The 18,656-nt window shown below is 31.5% G+C and overlaps 1 protein-coding gene across 3 annotated transcripts in view; it reads left to right on the forward strand.

Moving 5' to 3' along the window:
• The first annotated feature begins 2,919 nt into the window (after positions 1–2,919).
• The window catches only part of LOC130678244 (hepatocyte nuclear factor 4-gamma), a 101,229-nt gene continuing 85,492 nt past the window's right edge, over positions 2,920–18,656 (forward strand). The window contains exons 1-2 of one of the 3 annotated variants that reach the window (XM_057485356.1): positions 2,920–3,268; positions 4,896–5,034. In XM_057485356.1, the coding sequence (XP_057341339.1) occupies positions 4,953–5,034 (82 nt within the window). In that variant the 5' untranslated portion in view covers positions 2,920–3,268; positions 4,896–4,952. Of the gene's footprint in view, positions 3,269–3,604; positions 3,719–4,895; positions 5,035–18,656 lie in introns of those variants that run through there. The other 2 variants (XM_057485372.1, XM_057485364.1) reach the window with 2 other exon arrangements.

Consider the following 18,656-nt stretch of genomic DNA (forward strand, 5'->3'; position numbering starts at 1 on the left):
CTCCAGTTTACAAAAAAAAAATTGGTTTTTGAATCAAAACAAAGTTTCGGAAGACACTACATACACAAAATCCGAATGGCTATGTTCAATTTGTTGATATTACTTCATATAATGGCCGCAAGTAGTTTCGACGACATGGTCAATAAAATAAATAAATAATAATAATAATAATATAAATATTAAATTATTGCCATATAGCATAGTTGCGCTGACTATAAATTTTTAATTAAATAGACTCAGCCCAAAGAAGTTAACTTAACTTAAAATAAATTGTTAAGTTTACATGAATAATATAGTTCTGCTGATTAGTAATTTTTAGTTCCAATTACCCAACTAAGAAAAGTCATATTTACTAGTATCGTCGTAGTGTCTTTAACTTCACAATAGTGTAAACGACTACTTTTTCGTAGTACTATAACACTTTTTAGTTACTGGCATGGTTCTACAGCCAATAGCTGAGGTGTTTTTTCACTACGATTCCCTAGTTCCATAAACCTGTTTTTTCTCTCAGTGTGGTTTGCAAGTATTAAAAAGGATTTAGAAACAAAAATAGATATATTTAAAGATCTTCGACGCGTTTTTAACATGGATGAAACGGCTGTCTATCTGTCACCGAGTGGAGGCTATGTCCAAGCCGAAAAAGGTAAAGCTGTTTATGACGTGGCAGGAAATGAAAAGGAAAATGTAACAACATTGTTTACGGTAAATGCATTTGGGGAATTCGCACCACCTTTGACCCTATTTAAATATATTTTGCTCTATTAAAAAAAATAGAAAACACTAATCAAGAATTGGTGCATTGAGCATGAAGGAGCAGATGTGCAAAAATATAATGTGCCTTCGCTGTTGACTAAAGTTATCACTGAAAACGACTTTGTTAAATCTATAAAAAATGGCTTTGCTACAACTGGTTTGTATCCATTAGATGAAAATGCAATAAATTATACTAAATGTGTAAAGATTGATAATTCAAATGATACGTCAACAGAAAATAATATTAAAAACTCAAAAACATTAACACACCGAGAATATTTAGAGTCTAAGATGGATACAGAAATTTTACAACGCTTTAAAAACACAAAAGTTGCGAATATTGTTTGGGAAACTGAAGATAAATATGCATCATTATATGACATATGGTGTAAATTCGTTGATGATAAGACCAATTCGAAAACTGACACGTCAGTGTCACTATTACCTGTAACAACATCCCTTCCTTCGTGTTCCCATGATAACCTCACAGAATTTCCATTTCCTGAGTACGAAGCATTCATTTCTAATGATTGTAAGTAAAATATAAAAATATTGACACAATTCAATGTTAATTTTATAATTCATAACTCTTTAATCAGGCAATATTCTATTAATTATTGGTGATTTCTTAAATGAAATATTTAACTTAAATATGAAGTTATAAATTTATTTATTAATTAAAAAACTTAATTTTTTAGGATATTTTGAATTAATGCAATTTAATCATTGTTTGAACATTTATATTATTTTGTTGTAATTTCACTAGGTAACGATTACTCTCCAGTTCTTAATCCTGACCTAAACCCTTTGAGTGATTCTCCTTTTCAAGATTCTATCCTAGAAGTCAGTGATCATAATGTTAGTGAAATTATACAGATAGAAAATGATATTGTTTTGCCTGTATCTACAGAAGCTTTGACCCATGAAGAAGTTGATAATGATTTTAATGTCCTACAAGTTTCTAACAACTCAGATTTTAATGATAATAATAACATTTCTACTCATCATTCATTGAATATTGTTGTTCAAACACAATCAGTCGACGAAATATTTGATAAAGTAACTTTATGGCCAAAGAAAAAAACAACCCAGAAGAAACGCAAAGCTATGGAGCATTTACCTTCTGTAGTCACTGCTGAAGAGTGGTTGAATATTATGGAAGCTAAAGACACGGAAAAAAAAGATAAAGAAATTGAAAAAGAAAATAAAAAAATTGAAAGACAAAACTGAAGGCAGAAAATAATAAAAGATTGAAAGAAGAAAAACGTATTGAAAAATCTAAAAAGTTATCAGCAAAAAAGGGCTCCAGAAACTCGAAAAAATAAATAAAAGAACCAATTTTTTAGGCCACTAAGTTATTTTTAATATATTGAATGATATATTATATATTTACTCTTAGTATTATCAATGATAATAAATTAAACTTATTTTGTAAACAATAATTTTTCTTGATAATTCATATTTTTAATACTTGTGTCCAAAACTGGTATTTATCCTGTCCAAAGCTAGTTCAAAGTGTCCAAAAACGGTAAAGATAGCTATTGTCATATAATTACATTATTTTTCAGATAATGAAATTAAAAAAGATTTTATTGATGCCGTTATGAGATTCCTTACATATTTGCGCTTCTATAAAACAATTACTTATTATACTTAATACTATTTTATTGTATTTAAAAAATAATTGTAATCACTAAAAACCTTAAAGTGTCCATAAAACCGGTGTTTCTACTCTAGAACGACTCCACAAAGTTTGAACAAAATCGACAAGGGTCGCCCCGAAAAAATTACTTTATTTGATGGAATGACCCATTTATAAATACGTATATAAATTTTTTCTCCAATAGCATTTTTGGAACCTACTTGACTCAATTAGATAGAAAATGTTAAAATTTTTGTAAAGTTGCGTCATGAGGACAAATACAATAGTTAGATTCTGATAAAATCTACTAAAAATAAATAAAAATAACAATTTAATTATTTAACAAAAAAAAAGTATGTATATTTTTAAATACTTAATTAATATCTTATGCAAAGTATAATTAATTTACAACATATAATAGAAAAAAGATAAAAAAAAAATAAACGCTACGACACAAGCGACAAAATGAGTGTGAAATTAAATATGTGAAGTACGCTCATACATCATTACACATCCAGTATGCGTATTGCCGTATTTATACGCACTCATCATCATATCTGCATATATGTACACATGTATGTAATATAAATGTACGTACATTCATACTTATATAAGCATATTTTACTCACACAATCCATCCGTCTATATCTGTCTCTCTAGTGATTCTGTCGAAATAAAAGCAAAAAGACGACGAAAGTAAAGTATCATGGCCGTAGCAGTACAATTGGCTTATACGCGCTTACAATATTGTTTAGTTATAAATAATTAATAATAAATCATAACGTGTGTTCAAGTTAATAATATTGTTGAGTTAAATAGTTGCCGTCAGTGTATGGTTCAAAAAATTCATATGGATACCACGTGGCGTACCAGGTGAGAGAGATAGCTGTAGAGTTGATTACAACAATATAAACCCTAAACCAACAAGTGACTTCACAGATATCGATGTCAGTAAGATCGACTTTTCAGACAGGTGTTGATTCAAGATAGCGCCACTATTACAATAACCATTAATCAATCGATAATATTATTTACTCTATGAATAACATAGTTACTTTTATATTACTATTTGCTTAAAGAAGATCATTTTAACCTATTTCCTAAATACTATTCACTATTATTTTGCTTTTTTTGAGTTTATAGGAAACTTTTTTATCGACAGGTTTATGGTCCATACAGTTTATTATATCACTGTACTTACTTTTAAAATTTTTAGTCAGAAAACTTATTAAAAGAAAAAAATTTAATTGTTAATATTAATTTAATTTTTTAAGAATTTTAATAGAATGAAAAATAGAAAAATGTATTCATATTCATTAATTGGTTAGTACCTTTTATTTTTAATTAAAAATATTTATTCATATTTTTAGTTGTAAACTTTAATTTTCTAACCATAAACATTAATTAACATTTTGTTTAAATATTTTTGAGACAGATTTTTATTTTTTATTTATTGAATAGGTAATTATTTTGAAATGATAAATTTAATTTCGTTTCGGAGATTAAATGGTTTAATGAGAAAAGAAAGTCATTGGATAGTAATAATTTAAAAGAATAAATTTTAATACTAAAAAATTTATGAAAATTTTCGAATTTAAACTAAATGATTTTTTAGTTTTATATTTTTTTGTGAAACTTTAATTGACAACTGGGCCTGTTATATTTTTCTACAGTAAAAAATTAATATAACTTTATTCTGGATAATAAAGGAACCCATACTGATTTCTAATCGCATGGAAAATTTTCTTGACCTTCATCTATTTTAGTACACAGTCTTAATAAAATAACTTATAACACCTTTTTTTTTGATAAAACAGTTTCATTATCTTTTATAAATAGTAAATATATATATATATATATATATATATATATATATATATATATATATATATAGGAACAAATTTATGGAGTTTTACAGAAATTTTTATTATCGATTGATGGTATTTAAAAGAATCTAATGATCCAAAATCAATTAACAATAAATAAATAAATAAATTTTTTATTACTTTTAAATGATCAATAAATCATTTTAGCATCACTACTTGATTCAAAACATAAATAAAAAAAAATCAATTCAAAAGCTACCTAACATAATTTAATAAATTAATATTTTCTTGGTTGAAACACGAAATAAGTTATTCAATTATAATACAAAAACAGCCTTAAATTTAAAAAAAAAGTTAAATTTTACTAGAATCAATATCTGAATGTAACAAAAATTTAATGACTTGTTATCTTTTCAAAAAGATTAGAATCTGAATGTCCGAAAAGATACCGAGTTGATGATAAAATTGTACTCAATTCTTATACTTTTTTTTTTTAATATTTTGATAAATAATCTCATACCAGTTTTTCAGTTGAGTTGTCATTGCTCAGCAAAATTAGTAAGCTTATTATTTTGAATCTATAGATTAGTTTTAACCTTGTGTTACTCGCGCCATTGTTTTTATATGTGTATATATGTATATATATATATTTATTCGTATTTTCAAATTTATAGTTTTGACAAACCAAGCAACATAAAAAAAAGTGCAACTTAAACTAAGATAAGGACAAAATGGATGATAATAGTAAAGAATCATCCTCATTGGCGGTTGACAATATTCAAAACCAATCACCTGGATCTTCGTCGTCTCATGGTAAGTCTTTTTATAGATATTTCTTGAACGCCTCAAATGCGAAGCATCTAGGTGGACTTTACCATCGAATAGCCATTGTTTCTGAAAATGCTCGCATAAAGTCATTCCAATAACTAAAAGGATTAGTTGATTGTGTACTTCCCGGGTAAGAATATTTCAAACTGAAAAACAATAATTTTTTTTCTTGGCCGAAAAAAGCCGCAGGTCGTGAACACGAGGCCGAAATTCGCTAGGCCGAAATTTGGTCGACAATGAAGCTTAAAAATGGCTGAAAGTGAAGAGGATTTATACTATTATTATTATTATTTTTATTATTATTATTATTATTATTATTATTATTTCATTTTTGTTAAATGCTCAGGGGGTTATCCCCGGTAGTCCGACTCTACCGAGTGCCTCACCTGAGCGCCAAATCGTTACTGCTGCGATGCTTCATCAACAAGATGATCAGCATGCGCAGCAGGCCAAGTTTCGTTGCCTAAGTAGACGGAGAGACCCGAGAATTACAGCCTTTTGCATCCGCGATGCCAGAAACTCAACTTGCGCTGAACAAGTTGGCACTCTAGCCAGTGCAGACACAAAAGTCTGCTTCATCCCTCCCAGGACGCCAATAATGAGTACGACAAGTTTGACACGGTAGCCTGGGTAAAGTTTGCCAATTTCAAACAGGAGATCCTGATATATCTCGTGTTTGTGCTCTTCTTTGACCGTGATGTTATATTCAGCGGGTGCTGAGAACTCAATGACATAAATGTCACGAGCAGTTTTATCGAAGAGCACAATATCAGGTTTATGGTGATCTATTTTCCGCGTTGTTGCGAATGGCACGTTCCAATAAATACGGCAACGGTCATTCTCAACAACTTGCGGAGTATCTCCTGGCAGAGAACGCAGCACTGGTGTTTTATCGATACCGTGAGTATGTCTAAGGTGGTAATAAAGTACTCGCAGACCAGCATTGTGACGCTGAACGTATGCTTTTCTTGCCAGCACAGGACATGCTGACAAGAGATGTATGAGCGTCTCTGGATGTTGCTTACACACCCTACACAAAGTGTCGGGCAGCTGCATCTGGAGTACTTTCGCACGGTATTCGAGGGTGTTGGTTACACCATCTTGGCAGGCAAAAATATATCCTTTGGTCTCGGACATCAGGCTAGCTGACTTAAGGAAGGAAAACGTCAGCTTGGTATACAAGCCATGATCACGCACGTGTTTGAAGAACACGCTGTGCATGGACTTTTCCATGTGTGTACTGAGCAGTTTATAACGGTGGGCCCTGGCTACTTCGTGTCCAGTAGCCACGAACCACAGTTCATTAATTTCCCCGAATAAATTTAGTTTTATTAATTTATTATCGTAAATCTAAATTTAGACGTTCTGCTGGCTGGTTCTGAAATCGGGAAAATTTAGATAATCTCAGGAGTAGGTCTACTCGTTCTGACCGGACATGCGGCTGAAAGAAAATCCTTATGCTATGTGACGCTGGTGATAATTAAATTTCAGCAAGAGATAACAATAAAATTTATACTTTATTTAACCAATAATCCCAATTTATATACAAACTTCCCCTCGTTAGTTATTCTAAATTTATATACATATAATCGACTAAAGAGAATTTGGTTAATAAGAACGCGCAATTGTACGAAATGGCACAAAACGACTGTGAATTCACTATGAAATTACCATCAATACACAGTAAACTTACGGTAAAATTGATTTCACTGTGATTTCACTGTGATTTCACAGTAACCCCGAATCCGCGAGGGAGGGCGTGAAATGCGACAAAATTTTGTCGAATAATTTAAGATTGGGTCTACGTTGAAGAGAGAGAAAATTATAATCTATATTGATATACTTGTAATTTGTTGAGAACTCATCAGAATCTTGATCTGCTTACTGACGATACTGGTTGACGATTCTTCTCGGCTTGGTCCCGGTGATGTTGGTGTCCGATAGGTTCCTCGGGCTCCTGGGATCAGCGTCGGCAGGTTGTCGCACACGAAGAAAAAACCACACCACTCACTTTATACACTTTGGTTTTATTTAATTGATCAGATAAACGAACTTTAGTTGTAATATTAAATTTTGTGTATCAAAGCACCACTACGTGTCTCAATTGACAAGTTAAATTTCAATTCGAATAAATTATGAAAGAACCAAGCGGAAGGTTTTCGTATCACTTCTAATAAGTCAAGTAAATTTAGTTTAATATATCAAAAGGACAAGTTCTAATAATTACTTGAGCAGAAATAATTATGCGTCGGTGCGTTTTCGCTAACCGAGCTCAAGTGTCCGTCTCGGGTCAGTTCTTTGAGTCACCAACCTGCGTTGACCCCACCTAATTATGCGCAGGGACTAATTTGCGGTCCCATGCTGCGCGAAATCATCCCCAAATTCTAACGCAGAGACTAGACTGCTGCACTTGACTCTCAGAGCAAGAAGAGAGAGAGGGAAAGAAAATAATTGAAGCGAGAGAGCCACACTCTTACGTCTTACGCTTGCTGCACGGTTACAAGTTTTTGCTGCTCAGCATCCCTGAAGACCGTCTTAAATTCCTCCTTGGGGAGTTCAATAAGAGGGTTTACTCTTCTGAGACCGAGAGATTTTGCCGCGTACGTTGCTGCCTTATATAAAAACGCTCCCTTCTGTCTATTCTCATGACAATAAACAATTTGCATAAGGAAGTCGTCTTCATCTGCAGTGAAATTGACAACCTCGTGTGTTAAACCCAAAACCAATCGATCGTGTAGACACTCCAAGCTCTGTAGACCTCTCCCTCTGATGTGCCGGGAAAGGTATAATCTGGCGACTGAGGACTTAGGGTGCATGCTCCGATTATTATTATTATTATTATATTATATATATTACATTTTACAAATAATTCTGACATACTCAGTTTTTAGTAAAAAATTAAATAATCTTAGAATTGGTATTCGGAGGATTCGAACCCAGCACCTTACGCGCGAGAGTCAGACGCTTTACCACTATGCTACGGGACCAGTAGAAAAGTTGTAGTTTAGTTGGGCTGCTAGTACTTTGTTCTCATATTGAACGGCTATATACAGTCAATTGCTTATACATTGATCTAAACGTGATAAATATGTGACTCTTTTTATAAATAAATTTTTTTATTTAATCGACAATATACAGACTTTCATTCAAATATAGTTCGATATTTTGTAACGAATACATTCATATTCGTGTCGAATATTTTTCAGTTTTAATGTGAGTGCGTCAAATTATTCTTACAACCTCGCCGGATTCTCTCCCCAAGAAACTTGTCGGTTGACACGACACGTTCGGTATTGGCAGGGTGTGGAGTATAGGGTGGGGACAATCGAATCGATTGTAGCGCCTGCAGTGGACGAAATACGCGCTAAATCGCACTTGTCTTGTGAATAGTTAAATGAAAGCAATGTTAAAAAATAAGGACAAGTAGTTGTTGTGTTGTTAATTGCAAAAATACTGACAGAAATAGTAATTGCAAGTTTTATACATTTCCATCCATGATATTCATCTTTGGCTAAAAATTATTACGGGGAATTTTTTAAATTACAAATTTTTAACCCAAAGTATTTTTAATTGTTGAGTTTTAAAATTTAAAATTACGAATAATTTAAATCACTTCAATTTCTTTACTTAATGCAAATTAATAATTTTAACTTTGAAAAAATTATGATTATAATTATTTTAACTCATCTGTTATTATGACTATTATTGTTGTTATTATTATTATTACAAGCTAACCTTATGTCGTTCAAAATATTATTTATTTTGTATTTATTAAAATTTTTTATACTTATTTTTTTCAGTACAATCTACTCTATATTTTTCCACCTTTCAAATGTGGTATCACACATATATTTCGCAATCTTTAAAAATTTTAATTATTTGTTTATAAAAACTTTCCGTATTCTCTCTGTGCTTTTTGAGGATGATTTAATGCGGTCGACAGATGTCGTTTTCGTCGCGCACCTTGCCAATTATAGGAAACTACTTTTGTTTCATTGAAACATGTGAAGTTGTCAAACTAAACGTTTCAAGAGTTTCAGTTAATTTCTAAAAATTGAAAAGTTTGCTTCAACAAGTTTTTATTTTTAAATCAAGTACATCCAAACTTGAATTAAAATATATTTTATTATTCGTTCAAATGTTAATTTAATTACTGTCAAACTTAAAAACTTTAACATAAACGCTTAATCAATTTCTCATAATCGAGTAGAGATTTTCAGTCAATAAAAATGATTTTCTTGAGACAAACTAGTTTTCGTTGGTTCGAACGAATTTGGTTTCACTGAAGAGGAAAATTGTCAAACTCTTAAGGAGTTTGATGTCAGTACCTTATTTTTTACGGTGTACGAGTTTTTCCCGAATTCTTACGGTGGCGCTAAAAGCGCGAGAATCCGTAAAAATTCTGACTAAACTACAAGGAAACGCCCGAAGAACTTCGATAAAAAACTAAGAAAACTCCACGATAACACCGACAAAACTCCAAGAAAACACCAACAAAACTCTAAGAGAAAACTGACAAAACTCTTCAAAAACACGGAAAAAACTCCGTAAAAACTCCGTGTCGTAATTGCACACGAAACGCCACGTTTCTACCGCGAAAACACTGTCGAAACTCCCTTGAAATACCGAGTTTCTCTTGAGTTTTTTCCGAGTCCCCACGGTGGCACCAAAACCGCTAGGGTTACATTCTACAATCTTATTTTTGTTACACTTTTGTATTCTTGTAAATTGCCATTTGGCCTGTGCCTTGGCATAATAAAATAAAATCAATCAATCAATCTCTCTCTTTTCTATACGTATACTATCTATCTATTTTACTCGTGTATGTTCTGATAGCACCCTCTACAAAAAAAACTGAACCAGCTGTCAGTTTATTTAGTTATTTTTTAAAAATCCATTTTGTTTTAAAGGTTAGCTTTTATATTAAATGAGCAATTGAGGCACGCAGTGTTGCAAGATGGGGCTGTTTAGCGCCAATAGGGCTATCTTGCTCACCAAACGGCGTTTATATTTTGTTCATCGGCTATAGGTAGTCATCTCGGCAATATTTTTTTTGTCCGAAATACTCAATTATCGGATTATTTTTAAATATGGAACAAAATCTTTTTCCTTTAAAAATCATTTTTATATGATTCTATGTCTATGTAATAGTATGGATTTCGATACATTTTTAACTTCCAGATAATAAAGTCAATGATTTTCAAAAATTTCGGGAAGTTATTGTTTTCACCCCGATTTTCGAAAATCGAGTTTTCATCAGATGTCGACGTTTTGAGGTCCTAGGAAGCTATTCCGACTATTTTCAAAATGACGTCCGAGTGTATGTGTGTGTGTGTGTGTGTGTGTGTGTGTGTGTGTGTGTGTGTGTGTATGTGTGTGACCGGTCTATAACTTTCTAACTAATGAATCGATTTGAATGGTTCTTGCGACAATCGAAAGAGCTTGTTGGTCATCATCTTTCCTGAAAATTTCAGATCATTTGATCAAGTAGACTCGAAAATATTTGCGAATTACGAAAAAACAAAATTTTGTTTTTTTAGTTGTTTATTGATTTCTCAGAAACGAGTTGAACGATCGACTTCAAAATCTAATCAGCTCTAGAATTCAATAAAATGCGTCGATTGCCGCCACAACCATCAAAATCGGTTAATTCATTCGTGAGATATCGTGGGAGAAAGAAATGCTAAAAAACGGTTTTTTCGAAAACAATGATATACAATAGTTATTGGCGTAACTAGTAGGGTAAGTGATTCATAATGTGTCAGCGCGATGCGTTTAGCACGAGTCGCAGGTGCGCAGGCACGAGCGAAGCGAGTGCATACTGCGCACCGGAGACGAGTGCTAAACACATCGCGGGTGACGGATTATGAATCACTTACCCTACATGTTGCGCCCATAGTTTTATTCAACTCATATGCGCTATTCACGTTTTATTAATCGCTTAAAAAGCGAAGTCTCAATAGCTGTTTAGTGACATGGTGAAAAAAAAACATTCGGCATTACAACCTTGGCTACTCAATGGGTAACAACAGGGAATTGTAATTACCCCATATTCAGTAAGAGCTTGAAAGATAGTTACGTTTATTTTCATTACGTCACAATGGCCGGGATAGTAGACATCTTTATTGCGTTTTGACAAATAATTTTTCACCAGTCGGTAAACGGCCATTTAGGGTTCGCATTTTAGGCATGATAAAACGTGAATAGCGCATATGAGTTGAATAAAATTATGGGCGCAACATGTAGGGTAAGTCATAATCCGTCACCCGCGATGTGTTTATCACTCGTCTCCGGTGCGCAGTATGCACTCGCTTCGCTCGTGCCTGCGCATCTGCGACTCGTGCAATAACTATTTCGAGCTCGAAGATATTATGATATTATTTTAAGATACCAAGATATTGTGATATTAATTTAAGATACCAATCGATGCAATATGTATTGTGAGATGAAACGCAGTGAAGACTGTACGTCCTAAACCTTTTTAAATTATAAAAATAAAATACTCTCGTTAAAAATAAAATACTATAGTTAAACAAAAAATTTATCATTTAATAATTGATTTAATTGACAATAAAAACTTATTTGCAATTAAATAATTACAAAAAAATTTTTTTTTTATATATTTTTAATCAATGATTAAAATGTCTAGACTGGAAATTTATTTACTAAGTATTTTTTTGTTATTGTTTAATATATAATTATTATCAATATTTGGTGATTGTAATTCAGTTATCAGTCGTTACTCACTTTTCACGAAGATAAGGTATGTTAAAAAGCGATACATGTATTAATTCATATATTTATATCTATAATTTTGAATGATGCATGGTTTCTAGCTAGGATAATTATCTGATAGACAAATTTCATGGTAACTATACTGTCAATACGTCAGTAGCAATAATAAAAAAAAAGAGTAATTTTAATTTATTCGCTTGAACTTTTTTTTGTATAGTATATAAAAAAAAAATGTCTTCCATAAATTATCTTTGAAAAACTTGTGTTTCGTGACTACTCCTATATAATTGTATTTAAATGGCTTTATCACGTCAATAAGTTGACAGCCTCTTTACATTGTGACCCAGACCTCCACACGTCTTTGATGTTCATAATAATGTGAGGTTGTACTTGAAAGTTGTAGAAGTGTTGGTCTATGAAAAAAGAAATAAAAAAATTTTTATAAAAAATTATGCAAAAACAACACTTTTGTGAACACAAGTATGTCCTTTGAAATACATCACAGATTATGCGAAATTATTTAGCATTATGCTAAATTCAAAAGTTTCTTAGGATTCTTATTTTACGAAATGCATATGTCAATGAAGTTTATGGTAATAAGGTCATTTTATCAACGGTATTTTTTAGTGAAGATAAAATATTTTTTCGTTCTTTAAATTAAACTTCTAATATTTTCGAAAATTTTGAATTTATTGGCATATAAATAAAATCTATGTTTTTAAACCTTATGAACATTAAAATTTTTATGATTAACAGATTCTGCAAATATTTTTTATAAAATTGGTGTAATTAATTGCCGCCAAATGATCGGAAAATGCGATTAAATGTCTTAATAACACAAAATATCACCGCAGTCTTCACACTGAGATAGTATTACGTCAAAACATACATATAACAGTCATATATGTGATCTATTTTGTCGTGTGATATTAGCTGTGATAGTTTTTCGTAATAAAAAAAAAAAACTTAATGTAAACTAATAAGAAAAAAATTAAAGAACTCAATCCAAAAGCGCAAGTACGTCACAAGTGTATTATTTCAACACACATTAAATGTGTCCCATGTTTAAGTCCATAAGCAAAACTATAGTTTTTTGTAGTCACTTAAAACATATTTCACGGTGTGTTAAATATTTATAAATTGCTAATGGTGTTTCAATGTTAATTGGCAGGTGTGTTAATTCCAACTTCAGACTTGGTTTTAGAATGCTGATTCAAAACTTCTAAACTTTAACATTTCATGAATAAATTTCTGATTTTCAATTCCTTTTACATTAATTTTAATAAAATACTTATGACATGACAACGCAATATTATAGAAATATATAATATATATTAGGGTGACCCAAAAAAACCGACTATTTTCTTTTTTCGAGTCTCTTATAAAAATTGGTTGGTTCAAGATGTTTAAGAAGCCTCTCGAAAAGTCAGCTCGATAAAAAATTTTCAAGAGGTCGCTCATGAATTTTGAAAATATCAAAAATGATTGAAATTTGGATTATTTCGTTCTAAATTTTTTTTTTCTTGTGGCAGCTATAGTTTATATTTGTAAAATCATAACTATGCTGAAAAATTCAGCCGAAAATTTAAATATTCAAACGTCGCTCAATAATTTTGAATATTAACTGATAATATGTAACTAATACTTTGAACTATTTTTTGTATTTTTTTGTAATCCAATCTCTCTAACCATGAATTAGTGGAAATTTCATTAATTACGTCAGTGAAGCAATATTCACTTCATAATCAGTGTATTTAAATAACAAATTAGTGAATTCTCACTAATAAATTTATAACTATAATTTTCACTAGCAAATTAGTGATTTTCACTACTGAACAAGCGATATTTTCATAATTTCTACAAGTGAAACTGTTATTCACTTCTTAATTTATGAATTTCACAATTTCACTAGTAACTTTAACTAGCAAATAATTATATATTTTACTAGATATAAATTTAATTAATAATTATGGTACTATTTTTAAAAATTTTAATAAAAAACTTTAAAAAAAAAAACAGAAGTACAGAACAATAATATATTTATATGAAGAGTACGTCAATCATAACATCACGGATTTTTTATTTCTTCATCAGTTATTGTTTGGTATCATAACGAATATACTATTTACACTTACGCGATCACATGCGTAGGCCAGCGCAGTGGATAGCATCAAAGACTTTGAATCGGAAGGATGCAGGTTCGAGCCCAGTAGTCACCGGGATTTTTTCTTCAATCAAAATCATGTATACTTCCTCTAAGTAATGATTCTAATACATTAATCACATTTCGGATCTAATTACAAGTGTCTTATATTTTTTTTCGCAATATAATATTTTTTTTCACCGATGAAATCAGTGGATTCCCATATTCACTTTTCAATTTAGTGGATTCTCATATTCACTTCTCAAATCAGTGAATTCCAATATTCACATATTCATTTAGTGAATATTTACTAATTCTGCGTGGTACGATTGTAGCATTGACAATTAGTGAATATTCACTTGAAATTAGTGAAAAATTACTAATTCATATTTAGAGAGATTATTGTCATTTCACTAAAATATAAGTTTTGCATAACCGAAAATATGCAAGACAGTCTTAAACAATAAAGTTGGGTAAGATTTAAATAAACAAAAAAACTTAAAAATTGAATTAAAAAATAAAAAATCACGTAAATAAGTTATTATTTCTATTTCTCAGGTAATATTTTTACTCATTATGATACAAATTGATGGTGAAAAATTCGAGAAGCTTTATTATTAATATTTAAGGGTCGCTCGAAAACGTCCAGAAGACAGTACTTGGAAACATGATAAATTCTGAAACGACGTATAAATATTTAAATTTTAGGCTGAAATTTTCAGCGAAGTCATGATTTTATGAATTTAAACTATAGCTGCCACAAGAAAAAAGAAATTCAGAACGAAAAAATCTGAGTTTCAGTGATTTTTTATATTTTCAAAATTCGTGAGCGACTTCTTGAAAATTTTGTACACTGAGAAAACAATTTATTTGAGCCAAATAAATATATTTATTTGACTGAACGAAATCATTTATTTCATTTAAACATATATTTGTTTATAGTTAACAATTCTTGGTTGAAAAAAAATCGAAATAGTGATTTGTTAACTATAAACAAATCACTATTTCATCCAAATGAACCATATCTTTGTCTCGAATTGGGTCCATTCAAATATGGGATTTGCATGAAACAATTTGCATGAAACAAATCTTATTTGGCTCAAATAAATTGTTCTCTCAGTGTATCGAGATGATTTTCGGATAGGCTTCTTAAAACATCTTAAACTAACAAATTTTCATAAGAGACTCGAAAAAAGAAAATAGTGGGTTTTTTTGGGTCGCCCGAATATATATATATATATATATAGGGTGGTCCTTATTTTGGATATTTTCGAATTTTTATGCTTCCAGAGGCTACTGTGGTTTAAAATAAATGAAAAAAAATATCCTCTAAGTTTCAGGTCTTTATCTTAATTTTAGCGATCACATACGTGGGTCAGCGCAGTGGATAGCGTCAAAATCTATGAATCGGTTCGAGCCCAGCAGTCACCGGGATTTTTCATTATTTAAATTCATGTAAACTTTCTCTAAGTAATGTTTCTAATACATTCAATCACGTTTCGGATCAAATTGAAATTTTCTTTCCCAATTTAATATTTTTAACTTCCCGCTGAGAAAATCGACGATTTTCAAAAAATTCGGGAAGTTATTGGTTTCACCCCGATTTTCAAAAATCGGGTTTTCATCATATGTCGACGTTTGAAGGTGCTAAGATGCTATTCTAAAATTTTTAGAGCGATGTCTGTATGTATGTATGTGTGTGTGTGTGTGTGTGTGTGTGTGTGTGTGTGTGTGTGTGTGTGTGTGTGTGTGTGTGTGTGTGTGTGTGTGTGTGTGCGTGTGTGTGTGTGTGTGTGTGTGTGTGTGTGTGTGTGTGTGTGTGTGTGTGTGTGTGTGTGTGTGTGTGTGTGTGGATGTAAACCTCTCATATCTTTTTGATGAATGAACCGATTTAGATGGTTCTTGCGGCATTCGAAAGATATCTTCTGAACTTAGATTTTCAAAAAAAATTTAGACCATTTAGTCAAATAAACTCTGAGATATTTAAGAAATACGAAAAAAAAAAATTTTTTTTTTCTTTTTTTTTGGATATTTTGAAAACTGTCGAATCGATCAATTCCAAAATCTATTCAGCTCTAAAACTCGATAAAAGCTTTCAATTGCCACCAAGAACGTCTCAATCAGATAATCCGTTCAAAAGATATCGTCGACGAAAGAAATGGTAGAAAATGGTTTTTTGCAAATATCGTCGAAACGACTAAACGAATCATTCACAAATTCTAATCAGCTCTAGAACTCGATAAAACGCGTCGATTGCCGCCTCAACCATCAAAATCGGTTAATTCGTTCGCGAGATATTGTGGGAGAAAGAAATGCTAAAAAATGGTTTTTTATAGAACAATGGCATACAAAAGTATTTTCGAGCTCGAAAGTGTATTCACAATAATGTTTTCGAGCTTCTTGAGCTCGAAAACAGCGGGAAGTTTTGGGGCTGGCCCGCAGGGTCAACCGATATACCGATTTTTTTTTTAATAGGAATGCGCACGGAGAGAAAAGAATAGTTCTGATTCCTATGCTAGAATGGTAACCATTACTATGTTACATTGTAACGAAGACTTTTGTGAAAATCCTGTGTGAATTTGCTGTAAAAAATCTTTAGCATTGTGGCAAAAATATGAGTGATAGCTCATTCGATGCGGAATCAAATTTTGAGCAAGATGTGTTTTTTATTTTTTTTATTTATCAAAATTTCAATTTTTTATTAACAAAAAATATAAACAAAATAAAGAATCTTAGATTGTTGTTGATAACTCAATAACTATAAGCGATATCGAAAATCTAAAAAAAGATCTTTAAAGAGGAGGAAATTTCTGAAAAAAAGTCTCGACTCCCCGAACTCTAGCTCCATAAACAATAATTTTTATTTAATGTTGAAAATTGCATTCCGCGAGGCTGCTGTCTTACTCTAACCTCAAGACGCCAATGTGACAGCAGCCTCGCGGAATGCAATTTGATTCCGCATCGAATGAGCTATCACTCATATTTTTGCCACAATGCTAAAGATTTTTTACAGCAAATTCACACAGGATTTTCACAAAAGTCTTCGTTACAATGTAACATAGTAATGGTTACCATTCTAGCATAGGAATCAGAACTATTCTTTTCTCTCCGTGCGCTACACTGTTAAAAATAATTTGAAAATTACAATGCAATAGGGATCGAATTTTCATAACGAGATATTTGAATTGCATTTTCAATACAAAAAGCTTCAAATTTAATATACGTGATTTAATAATCAAGCTGGTATTTGAAATTAAGAAAAAAAATATGAATTTTAATAAACGTACTTAAAATTTATACTTATTTTTAAAATTTTCAAAGCAAGTATTGAAAATTCTAAGACATATTGAATTTTAATAATTCCATTTGAAATTTCATGATACTTATTTGAAAATTCAAATGCTTGTATATGGAATTTCTGCGCGTGACGTGTACGGAGAGAAAAGAATAGTAATGATTACTATGCTACATAGTAACTAGACTCATTTTTTGTAAAATAGTAAATAATACTACAGTCGACTCTGTCTAAAGGTTCCCGCTGTCTATGGGTTCCAGGATACATTGCGTAAAGGTTCCCGGATATTCCCCCACCCGCTTTCTCGAGTGACGAATCACAATTCGGTTTTCGAGCGCTAACTTTAAATGACTGACGGACATTACACGCATGCGTGGAAGTCTAAGAGAGTATTAACGTGTGACAATAAATTTAGCAGCATTAAAATAAAATTCTAATATATTATAAATAGATAAAATGAAAATATTGAAAATATGAAATTTTAAAATTGAAAAGAAAGTACAATAACTGCTCTTAATTTCGTGTTTGGATTAATATTCATATTTTAATTATTATAATTATGAAAATACATCGGTAGGTGAGATTGAATCCCACGCTAATTGACAAAAATTAAAACACTCAATTCAATCAAGTGTTTATAAGTATTCTTGACTCCTGTCTAGCTCATCTTCAGCCAAAACACGCTCTAAAAAGGTACTTCGATACGATCTTTTAAATTTCTCAATTCACATTAATAAATAATTTAGACATCTAATTATGCAAAACTTAAAAAAACGTTCAGCACGTTTTTTTTTGAGGTTATGCTTACCGCGCAATGTGTTCGTTTAAGCGTGCGCCTCGGCGCTCGAGGGGAATATATTGTAGGGGAAGTGCTGATGGTGGGGAGGGAACCTTTAGGCAATGGTTCTGTCCTGACGTGGAACCTTTAGACAGAGTCGACTGTATTCTGTCTCATAAATGAAGAAGCTACCCGAGTAAAAACGTAAAATAGCCGCAACACCGCTGCAACAGTGCCGCACGGGCTCTCAATGCCCGCAACACCACCGCAACAAATGTGTAGTCGATAAATTTGACAAAAGATTTAATTAGGTAAAAATTCAGTCAAGTTTCTATCGAAGTCATCCCAAGTCCAATTCTAAGACGTAATAATAAATTTTTAGAAATGATACGGCTTTACTAGACGAAAAATTGTGGGAGCAAATTCATGATGAAAGTCATATTTGTGTCACGATCTGAGTTTCGTGATGAAATTCAGATCTAAATTCATTAGGAACAAAAATTTTTTTACACGGGACTATGTTCTCCTTTGAATTTTTAACTTCCCGCTAAGAAAATTGTAAATTTTCAAAAATTCGGGATGTTATTGTTTCCACCCCAATTTTCGAAAATCGAGTTTTCATCAGATGTCGACGTTTTGAGGTCCTAGGAAGCTAT

This window comes from Microplitis mediator, chromosome 1 (genome assembly GCF_029852145.1).
Source record: "Microplitis mediator isolate UGA2020A chromosome 1, iyMicMedi2.1, whole genome shotgun sequence".
NCBI classification, from domain to species: domain Eukaryota; kingdom Metazoa; phylum Arthropoda; class Insecta; order Hymenoptera; family Braconidae; genus Microplitis; species Microplitis mediator.